An 11,947-nucleotide genomic window follows, 5' to 3' on the forward strand; every position below is an offset into this window, starting at 1 on the left:
ACAATCTCACAGCTTGGCTTATTGGAATGGGTGAATGGATTGAAGGCTTGTGATTGGCGGTTCATACATTAATACACTCCTACTTTGACCTTTGACCCTCACTCGTTGCCCATCTGTTGCTCCTCACTGGGTTGGTTGTCAGGGTTTTCCCATTTGAAGTGACGCTTTTGAAATTAACACTGCTCTTATTACTGTATTTGCTTCTTTTTCTTTTTCCCATACATTCACGTTCATTCATTCTTGTTGGGTTATACAGGTGTGTATTTATCCTCATCTTTGTGGTTTTCCTTGCCAGAATTCCTGCTAAAGTCAATGTTTCACAGCCAAATCTCTGAATTACGTTTTTCCCCTGATATTTTAATTTCGTCTCGCTCTCTCTTTGTTGTTTCTCTTTATTTATGCAGACCAGAGATGACTTCCTCGGGCAGGTGGACGTGCCTCTTAGTCATTTACCGGTAAGCTTGTGTGCTCTTATGTTGCTCAAGTAAAAATCTGGTTTGCTGTTTTAGTAGCAAGTTTTAGCTCTGAACTGAAAAGATTGAAATGATTGAGGGTCACATGACTGTAATTAAGCAACTCAAATGTTGGAGCCCATATCCCTGTACGGAGTGGAAAGGGAATTGCTTGGAATGTAAACACGCAGGCTGCTTCTGAGAGGGCTATCCCAACTAAAAAAAACCTCTCTGCCAAAAATGGGACATGCTTCCAGGGTGGCCCAGTTTAGCTCCTACCACAACATTATTCAATAATGCAATGATGCCTGGTCAATTCAGCAATCCATTCATGTGTAAATTAATTTTATGATGTGGAATACTTGCCCTACATACAACTTTTCTCCAAATGTGGTAATTTTTGGATTTACAGTCTTAAAATTGTAAAATTTAAATTGGTGTTTGATTATTTAAGGGTTTACTATTTAATCTCTTTAAAAAGTTTGTAGATTCATGTACTGTAAGACTCCACATTTTACTTGGAGAATGTGGGATGTGAATAAGTAATTTTATCAAGCTGCATGCTTGCTGATCAGCTACAGTTCTATATTTATGCACAATGTGTGTGAAAAATGTCAATTATTAATATAAATAAGTATTATTATAATATAATATAATTATATTAATAATTATAAGTTTTATTACAAATAAATTGTAAATATTAATAATATATATATATATATATATATATATATATATATATATATATATATATATATAAAATATTTTTTTTTACTTTAAATTTTTATTTGTCTAAAGTGCTTTAAAAAAATATTAAGCTTGGAAAAACTATAAATTTGTTTTCAAAAGTAAATACATTTTGTGCTTTAGAAATGTGTAATGTATTTGTAAGCTATATATTTGTATTTATTACATTTTGTAATTAAAAAATATAGTTTGAAGAATAATATTAATATTAAAATATTTAGTACAGTAATAAATATCTAGTACTTTATTGCTTCAAAATCATCCAAAACACACAGCGTCTCAAGAAATATATGAGTTAGCAAGTTTTGTGCTTGACAAAATCATTGGTTTTCAATACGGTATTTTGTTCTAGTTTACTTGTTTTGAGCAAGAGATAGTTTTCCTGGACATTTAGGAATGGAACGGCTCTTGTTTTTATTGAAACTATTTCCAGTGGCAGAGTGCGATTTCTTTGCTGGATTGCATATTAAGGCTCGCTCACACAGAGTCTGGTCTGTTTTCCTTTTGCGGCCGCCTACATATCTACTGTTCAGTTCTGCGTGGTTGCGCTCCAGACCACGCGCTTCTTCTCTGCCTGCTCTAATTGCTGAATATTTAAAAGCGGTTTCCTATACTTGGATCAGACGTGAAAATATGGATTTATATTTCCTTTGGAGTTGGTTTATTGATTAAGCTTCCTTGTGGATGTTTGGTTTAACTGGTTTTGAAATCTGAATGCGTTTCACCTCCTGTTTGATCTAGACCTGCCAAACAGGAAAACTCTCCCGTTTTCCTTCAGGGCCTCCAAACTTTCCTCACACAGTTTTGGTTTCGCCACTAGCAGAGGTGCCAATTTCATCAATTTCCATCAAATTGTAGCCACTAATGACCAGCCGTGATTGTGAATATCCAACCTGTGGGCTGTTTAAATGTAACAGGAGAACAGTGTTACATAAGACACCTGGATGTCATCCAAGGGTCTATATCTCCCGTTCTCCAACCCCAAAAACAAGCTGGGACTGTTATGCTTTATGAAACTCCACTAAAATTGGCCCAGATTTGATACAGGTTTCTTTATTTTCTATGGTGTTTTGTTGATGTATAGACAGAGGACCCTGCGATGGAGCGGCCGTACACATTTAAAGACTTTCTCCTGCGTCCAAGAAGGTCAGTCATGCAGATTTCACAAATGCAATACAGGAAAATTTGCAGTAATATCTAAAGTTAAAACAGTGTTGATTTTGCACTCTGACCTTATTCAGAGGACTGGACGTTTGATACAGTACAGCACATTTGAGATTTGTATGTTCTTTTGGAACGAAATGTGCAACTACGACACGGACACCTGTGAATCCCCTTATGGTCCTGTGGCTATAGTTACAGCCTGAAATTTTACACAGGAACAGTTAATGCATGTGGATTGCACTTGTATTTTAATGTTATTCTGATGACTACTTCACTGTAAACTATATTTTGCTATAGAGTGATTCTTAAAAAAAATATTCATAGGCAAAATATTGGGGCTTTTTAAACGATCAAAAATTCAAGCAATGAAATTCCTTCTAATAAGGGGCTTAACAAAATCAGTTACAGCTTATGTAAAGAATACAATATATATTTGGTTTAGTATGCTCTGTGATGACTTGTGTGATGACATGCCATTATGTCCTGTAGTCATAAGTCTCGGGTGAAAGGCTACTTGAGGCTGAAGATGGCCTATCTGCCAAAAAACGGAGGGCATGAGGAGGAAAGCAGTGAGATGAGAGAAGAAGCTGAGGTAAAACTGACTAATTATCAAAATCAATTTTATATAATATCAAAAAAATTAAATGTTACTTCTCAGTTTAATTTTTTTTATATGCAGTAAATTGATTCAGACAGTCCGATTTATCAACCAAATCAGCAACTCACTTATAAATAAACTAAATTAAATGAATAAGACATGCTGCAATGTGAGTAAATGAGTAATAAATAAATAATAAGGGCAGTGGCATATAAATTACTGCACATTTCTTAAAAGTGAAAAACTGTAACTGAAACTATTTTAGAAAAAACATGTGAGTGGAATTGTAGTTGTTGAAACGTAGATTTGCATTAGATCCAGAGATTACTCTAGTATTATAGACCATGGCAGACAACTGGCCACAGATGGCTTGAAATGTTTTCCATCCTGAATGGAGACACACTTAAATGTCTCCTTTCTTGCTTTCTCTCCTGCTTTTTAATGGTTTTAGTGTCTATTCATCCTTGTCCCCACAGACTTCATGGCATTTTTCGTTTAAAGTATGCCATTTGGCTCGAACCGTTTGACTGTCTGGCATCTCCTTGCTTTAACTTTCTCCGCTTCCTGATCTGTGACTTTTATTCCTTCTGTTTTTTTCTCTGTTCGTGGAGAGTGCTGTGTCATAGCAGCTGCAGTACTAATCATAACACATTCAGATGGAATAGGAGAAATTATTTAACATAAAACAAAAGAAGACGTTTTGAGACTTTCGACTTTTTAAATGTTCTTGAAAACAGCCCTATCCCCAGATTTTTGGTGACTTTCTCACTCTCACTTACTCTTCTGTCTCTCACTTTGTTTTTCTCAGGGCTGGGAAGTGTCAGACTCCACGGATCCAGGTTCACAGAGACCTCAGCAGCTCCTGCCTCCGCTGCCCCTGGGCTGGGAAGAGAAGGTGGATAACCTGGGACGGACATACTACGTCAACCACAACAACCGCACCACACAGTGGAAGAGGCCCAGTAGTGTGTATGTGACCCCTTTTGTCATTTCTCAAAAAGCACATGTAAAAATGAGCAAAAACACTGCAAGTCTGAATACTGATGCGATAATTTGTCTGCAAGTGACTGGTGCCATTATGTTGAATTTATCATGATATTCTGACAATCTTACCAGACTCTGATATATGTGGAACAATTTTTTCTCCCTGTCTCTTTAGGGATGTGGTTTCAGAAACGGAAAATGATAATAACTTGCGGCAGATTAACCAGGAAGCCCACAGAGTTTTCCGCTCTCGACGGCACATTAGTGAAGACCTGGAAAATGAGCAGCTGGACATCAGGGACATAGACGACGTTAGTATTTAACCCTGACCTCTGCAGCTATGATGTGAGCTAGATAGCATCATCAGTTTTGTGAAAATTATCTGGTTCTAAATAAGGCTTCTCACTGTGGTTCAAAATCAGATGTTTTTACATATTTAGTGCTATTTATTATTTTTTTTATATAAAAGATGTATTATGCATATCTCCCCTTTCTTTAGTCATGGGAACCCATATCAGAAGAGGACCCAACTTTAATGACGGACGGTCTGAACCATTCTCTGTCCGGACCGGCCTCTCTGGCGATGCCCCTTTCCAGCACTCCAGAATTCTCGGATGAAATCAGTCTTAGATTGTCTCTCGCTCCAGACACGAACGGAGAAATCCCAGGACCCAGCTCTGCTGTGGTAAGACAGAACAGTTTTAAATATGCTGTCATCTATACATCTATATTCGTGGGCCACAGGAAAGCACTTTCGCACCAGAGTAACCTTTTCATAGTTCCTAGAACTATTTCTAGGAGATCCCTGTTTTTGGTGTGTTTGCACTGCAGGAACTAGGAACGTATGTATTTCTAGGAACTTCATTTGGGGAAACTAATTTAGCTCCTACTTCAGAGTAGGGTCTAAAACAGTTCTATAGGAACTACCAGTGAAGCACTGTATGCTGATTGGCCGAATGCATACAAAACACCGGCTACCCGGCATTTTTAAAAAGCCTTGTAAGAATATTTACTTCACAACCATGGAAAACCGTTATACAGCATTTACCTGTTGCTTGCATCGTTTAGTTTTTTTTTTTTCAAATGTTTGTTCACATTTGCAAATTTGCATGTTTTTAAACTTATATTTTGATGTAACTTTAATGCTGTATATTAGAGCACTGCCTTTGTACTTTTGACAAAATTGCTTTGCAACTTTTTATAATGGATATTTTTGTTTATTAAATATTTTTGTATGTATAATATTTTTATAGATAATAGTAGTATTAAATAGTATATTGTAAAATAGTCTGTGTGTTAGTGATGGTCATTTTGGTTTCATTGTTACCCCATCAAAAAACTTTTTATGAGTGCGTCAGTAGCAAAGACTTTTATATTTATAGAGATTGAAACAAGGTTACAAACAAGACATTATTTTTCTTTCAAAAACACCATGTAAGATGCAACCAACAAATGCACTGACCAGCGTTGTGATGGGAAGTCCTCTTAACAGTTGAAATGATACAATAACAAAGATATCGTATTCCTCAGCAGACATTCAGGAAGTAGGTAAACACACAAAAGAGTATTTAAGACACTCCACGGGTTATTTATTTTTTTTACACATTTGCCTCATATTTAAACTGTTGTATAAATGCAGTATCACACTTGTAGCTGTGGGGAATGCCCAGCTGCTTGTGTGGGTATCATGTGTGATTTTCTTGAAATGGTGAGTCAAATTATGTTATTAAGAGTGTCAAAACTAATAGCTGACTCTACACATGTGCACCTCTGTACACTCATGCTGAATCACTCACTGAGTCATTGTGGGGGGCAGCGTAGGGGTCCTCTTACTATGGCTGTTCACACTGCACTTAAGACTGGATTGTTTTTAAAATTCAATCTTTTGGAATGAGTGACTTTTGTGGTATTTGCATTTAATGCATTTAATGAAACTGGGTAATACATTGCTTATTTGTTCAGACAATGTAGTTTGCATATCTAGACTGTCTGGAATAGACTTAGACAGAATCTGGGGTCTTGTTTCTGTTTCTAATTATGTTAAACAGACCTGAAGTTGCTACACTCTTTTTCTATGTGACTGAAAGTATAGTCAAATTAGACTTATAATAAAAAGAAATAAATAAAAAAAACAAGGGGCCTTGAAAGGTATAAATTGAAAATGTTGCAAAAAATCTTGACAATATCATTCAATACATATTGAATAGCACATGTGAGTGTAGATGAATACTTGATAGCAGAGGTTGTAAAAAAAAGCATTAAATATTAATTAAATCATGAAATATGAAATTGACAAATTCTTCAAAGCATAATTTGTAAACAAAATGTTTATTATTAAAAATCTAATTATTTAAATGAAATGTTACATTTTTTTATTTAATTTCTTCAGATTCAGCTAAGCCAAAAACAAAATCAGATTTTGGATCTGAATTTTTTTTTTTTTTTTTTTACTTGGCTGAATTCAGAGCATATGCCGTTCAGAGGACCACTCTGAAACATATTAGATATTTATGTCTTTATTTATTTATAACAGTGTCTAATGCCTTTTTATCTCTTTCTCTCACTCCAGCAGAGTCAACTTTCCTCTCGGCTACGCTCCTCTAGTATGACCGATGGAGTCAGTGATCAAGCTCAACCTCCCACGCCAACGGTACATCTGCTTTTCTCCTCCTCACCTCTCCTTCACTCTGCAAGTGGTGTTTTTTCACTCACTCTCAGTACTAAACCATTTTTCACTCTTTTGGTGTCAAATCAAGAGCTATAAACTCCCTTACACATTCAGAAGTTCACCTGATTTCAAAATGTTCCTGTTATCTGTAATGAATATCTTGGCTGCTTTTGGGAGTGCCATGAATGTGATGATAGGAATCTTTAATAACACTTTATATAGTTCTTTAAAGTCAACATGAAATTAAAATTTACCCTGGCTACCTCAGTAAGACACATTCCTGACGTTATTGTAAATTATTAATCAAAAACAATTCTATAAATTCTTCTATAAAGCCATGACACTCCTGGTACATACTGAGTCCCACATTTTTGTATGCGTTTTTATATTTTTGTTATGTTCTATAATTCTAATTAAAATTCTTGCTATGGATGCAAAAACGCAGAAAAATCGAACCGACACAAATTGTTTTATGATGGACATAACTTTCAGAGGTAGTTTGTGAACATGATTGACACAACATGAGGTCGTATTTATTTTTTATGTGTGTGAAAATTTGGACGAGAATTCCGGACCTTAAAGGCCTGTTCACACCAAGCACAATAACGATAAAGATATAGTTCTAAAGATCATTCTTAATATTAAAGAATAGCAGAATCCAAACTACAACTATAATGATAAAGGCACAGAGAAACAATACTGTTGGAATCATTTTCAGAATGATTTTTTCCAGCTGATGAATGATACAAACATTGACAGCCAATCAGAATCCATCCTGCTAACGAGCTCGAGAATTTAAAGAGGCAGACGCACGTTCGCTTAGAATAAACAGACAATATTGTTCACTGGTGTGGAGGCTAATAACGTTATCTTTATAGTTATCATTCTTGGTCTGAACAGGGTTTAAGAATCAAAAGGAAAAACACATTACATAATGCTTAACAGATCTTTATTGCACATAAACGGGTAGTTAGAAATGTCATGAAACTTTGATTAGTGTATTATATATATTTTTTTTATTAAACATTCTTTTATTCATATTTGACTGATCTGTTAAACATTATATTATAAAAAAAACGACTAAAACAATGTTATTATAAAAATGTAACCTCTTGTTTGGTCAGAAATGTAGCACCTGTCTAAGTGTTTGTGTAGTTTTTGTGTGCGTATGTGAAATGATAATTCAGAGTGACTTGTGAGGTATTATTACACTCCTAGGATTGATTTATTCAAGCTGTAGTGGTGATTACGATGTCATCGTATGTGATAAGTTGACATGTTTCCATGGTGATAATGTGACTGTGGGAGTTCTCTTAATGGATCGTTTAACAGTGTAGCTCAGTAATGTTTGTAAAAAAGTGCTGCGTTCTATGAAAGAGCTGCCTCGTAATCAATTGCGTCGCTGCACGGGGGCATTTCCAATTTTTAAGAGACAGCTTGCCAAAATAATTTTTCAGTTACAAACAGCAATGATGTAGTTTGTTTCATGCTTTAAAGATGCACAAGCAAAACATTGCTTTGGTAAATAGTGCGCTGTCTCTTTAAATGATCCTGTTTTACAGCAGATAAGCCACATGTGGTAAAATGACATTACCAATGTGGATGAGGTCACCGTGTGAACTGATCCCGTTTGCATGAGGCAGGAAACAGACATAGACACTGGATGTTTCACTGGAAGTGCACCACATCTATGAAGCGATTGTGCTTCATTTGAATGGCATGAAGCCTTGAAACTTTTATGTATTTATTTTCTGCAAGTTCCTGCAGATGTGACAGTCTGATGATCCTGTCTGCTTCTGTTTGAAATGAGGTTTGTGGATGGGTCATGAGGTTGGGTTAGTCCCTTGAATGCTTTGGTGTCCATTTCATTATTGCATTGTGGCATTTAGAGCAATGCATGCTGGGAATTTCCAAGATAAGATCTGGCAGCTCACAAAAGAGAGCTCCAATAACCTTGTGCTGTGTATTAAGATCAGTTGTTAAACCTTATAAAGGCATAAAGCAAATGTTTTTTTTTTTCCTTGTATGATTCAATTGTTTGCGGAGCTTTATCTATATGAATACTAGTTGTGCTAACAAGGTTTTCAGAAGTATAACAACACATGACTAACCGGGACTTGTCACCGCACTTACATATTATTGCTTTTTTGTTGGTTTGATTTGCTTCAATTGCCATGGATAAAAACATCTGCTAAATGACTAAATGTAATGTAAATGTAAATGACTCTAGTTTACCGATAATTCATCATTTACTCATTCTTATGTTGTTCCAAATCTACTGTAGCTTTTATCTTCTGAAGAGCACAAACATTGATTTAAATGAATGTTTGTACTGCTCTTCTTCATACAACAAAATATTGTGACCAGGGCCTGTCGGGCCCAAAAAAGGACAGACAGATACTTGTATTAAAATCTAGTCCATACTAATTGTATGGCATCTAGACTTTGAATATATTTCACAGGGTCTAATTTGACCTTTTTTGCCCTTCTCAATATTTTTCTTTCTATTCCTCTTAACAAAGTACTGTATGTCATCCTGATATAAATTGACATGGATGATTTTTGTTATATATTTATAGTGTTATATCTCTCTGTCACTGATTTACCTGAATCACTCTGGAAGATGTTATTCTTCTGCTCCAAGATTTTGCAAAGCATCTCCTAATGCCTTGGATCATTTAAAAGAGCGGTCTTAAATGTCCAAAGTGTGTCCACTTAAATAGTTTGAATATAAAGTAGTCACATTAATCTTTTTTTAACTCCACACTTCAACAATATTCTTGACCTTGGAAGCTTTGAAGTTACATTTTCTTTACACTGGGGGGAAAAAAAGCTTTTCCTCATCCGCCTGAATCCTCTTTAAATAGCAGCCCCGTTCCATGTCCTTTATGTTTCGTGTCTACTTTATTCTGACAAGAGGCCGATTGGTTGGTGGCCCGGTTCTCTCTGGCTGTGAAGTGCTTCTGAGAGCTTCAGATGAGGGATTTCGCTATAGTCCCAGCAAATCTGTCTGATATTAGTGTGGGTGAGAGGTGGCATTTCCCCCACACTTCCTGTCCCTGTGTGTGAGGAGGCTGACATTTCACACGAGTGGAGATGTGCAATCATTGCTCGAGTGGATGGCTAATCGGATTGCCCTGTTTGAGCCATGAGTGTCTTTCATTACATCCATGTAAAAGCAGATGGAAAGCATTTCATTGTCTGTGTGAGAGCTGACTCTTTCAGTATTTGAAATGTAAACTCTTTTGAGTGCCAGTCGGATTCAAGCCCAGGTGTGGTTTCCTCTGTTTTTATAGTCAGTGAGTCAGTGGGCATGTGAGTCAGTTTGAAATGCTGAAGGAAGCTACTTATTTGGATGATTCTTGGAAACTTTTTAGATCTGTCATTGTGGGGAGAATTTAATCTCAGGTCAGTTTCGGTTGCACTCCGTCATTATTATTACTGTGTTTATGGAAGTGACCAAAAATACAGTAACAACAGTAATATTTGAAATTATTAGAGCATATTAGAATGATTTCTGACATTGAAGATTGGAGTAATGGCTGCTCAATTTAGCTTTGCCATCACAGGTATTAATTACATTTAAGATGATATTGTAATAAGAAACAGTTATAACAGTTTGTAATATTTCATTTTTTTACTGGATTTTTGATCAAATAAATGCAGGCTCGGTAAGCATATGAGTATATATTACCAATGTATTCATTGGGTAGTTACTGTAGTTTCATTTTAATGAGCTTCGTTATGATTTTACAGTATGACTTCTATTAAAGGAGTGGTTCCCACAAAATGAAAATCCTGTAATATTGAAAATCCTGTCTTTTAGAAGACAAAAACAAAATGTTGGAACTGTAATTCTCTTAATTGCAAATTAAGTCATTTCTACAAATATGCGCCTGGGCATTTCTTTCACTCTCCTGTCACTCTTTAATCAAATCACAATCTGTTCTCAATTTTTATCATCCAACAGTGATTTCAAATTAAATACACTCCCCGGAGTTCATCTAATCACATCTTGTTAAACCAATTTTTTGGGGTTGCTGTGTCCTTACATCACACTGCAGTTTACCTCTCACAATATTTTCCCCTTCAGCTGTCAAAAATCACCTAAACTATCCAAAACCACCCTAAAATCACTTCCCCATCTACTCTTCGTTACACTTTCTGGCTGACCCTGTCCTTCCATTTGCCCTCATTTCCCCTCTCCCACTGGCCCGAAACAGGGCAATTGCCCGCCCCATCTAAAAGCAGTTGTTATTGTCCAGCAGAGCTCCCAGACCCGACGAACAAGAGCACAAACGGTCACAGGCGTTGAGGACACCATGGTAAAGTCCACATGTTGTACATTTATGTTTTCTTGGTTCTTCTTCATTTATTGATTCATCTGTTTTTTTAATATGTGTTAGATTTTTTTTAATTATTTTTTAAAAAAAATTATACATTTTTATTAAATTAATTTATATTTTAACATTCATAATTTGCTTTAATTTATACATTTTTGTTAGAAGTTTTCTTTAATGCAATTTTAAGAGATTTAAGATCATTAATTTATTTCCATTTTATTTTATTTTAAATTAATTTAATTTCATGATATTAATTTATATTTATAAGTGTATACTTTTTGCACATATACAGTTTAATTTTGCCATTTTTTATTTATTAAAAGCACTTTTTGTTTGGTGGAACATCTCATTTCATTACTTTTTGTTTTCATTATTTTATACCCGTTTTTTAGTGGTTATGTCTATAAATTTTGAATTGTGAGGGATCGATTTAAACCCCAATTTGTCCATCTTCACCCTACATATAAATTCACTCAGACATATTTATCGGATGCCTTTCTAATGTGTCCATAATACTATTAAAGCATGTCCTCTTGTGTGGAGTCTGTTTTGGATGCTGTGTTTAGTTGTGCTTAGATGTATTTGTGTCTACATTTTGTGTTTGTGAAAATGTGTGAGCATTCTAGTTTTAAGTGTATAATATTCCTACACTCGTCATATTGAGTGTCATATCAGTTAACAAGACTTCTCCTATAGATATGATCCGATATAAAATCTATACAGATCCATTTATTGTAGCAGAACTGACAGTGATACAGATTTTAACATCACCCAGTTTCATCCGCTGCTTTGTCTTGTGAATATGCAAACTCATCTGTTCTTTGCTCTCTGTTCAGTCTCCATCGGCCTCCTACGCCCTGACCACACCAGGCCTTCCGCCAGGCTGGGAGGAACGCAAAGACAACAAGGGACGGACGTACTACGTCAACCACAACAACCGGAGCACCACCTGGACGCGGCCCATTCTGCAGGTAACAAAGCTTAGCTAAAG

At 35.7% G+C, this 11,947-nt stretch overlaps 1 protein-coding gene across 18 annotated transcripts in view; it reads left to right on the forward strand.

The window, feature by feature from the left end:
• The window catches only part of nedd4l (NEDD4 like E3 ubiquitin protein ligase), a 65,987-nt gene that overhangs the window by 35,288 nt on the left and 18,752 nt on the right, over positions 1–11,947 (forward strand). For 7 of the 18 annotated variants that reach the window (XM_026196615.1, XM_026196617.1, XM_026196620.1 and 4 more), the window contains 9 exons: positions 405–455; positions 2,284–2,345; positions 2,853–2,955; positions 3,770–3,930; positions 4,121–4,256; positions 4,445–4,630; positions 6,515–6,595; positions 10,879–10,938; positions 11,793–11,927. In XM_026196615.1, coding sequence (XP_026052400.1) covers positions 405–455; positions 2,284–2,345; positions 2,853–2,955; positions 3,770–3,930; positions 4,121–4,256; positions 4,445–4,630; positions 6,515–6,595; positions 10,879–10,938; positions 11,793–11,927 — 975 coding nt within the window. The remainder of the gene's footprint in view (positions 1–404; positions 456–2,283; positions 2,346–2,852; positions 2,956–3,769; positions 3,931–4,120; positions 4,257–4,444; positions 4,631–6,514; positions 6,596–10,878; positions 10,939–11,792; positions 11,928–11,947) is intronic. The other 11 variants (XM_026196604.1, XM_026196608.1, XM_026196610.1 and 8 more) reach the window with 6 other exon arrangements.

Source organism: Carassius auratus, chromosome 21 (genome assembly GCF_003368295.1).
Source record: "Carassius auratus strain Wakin chromosome 21, ASM336829v1, whole genome shotgun sequence".
Taxonomy (NCBI): domain Eukaryota; kingdom Metazoa; phylum Chordata; class Actinopteri; order Cypriniformes; family Cyprinidae; genus Carassius; species Carassius auratus.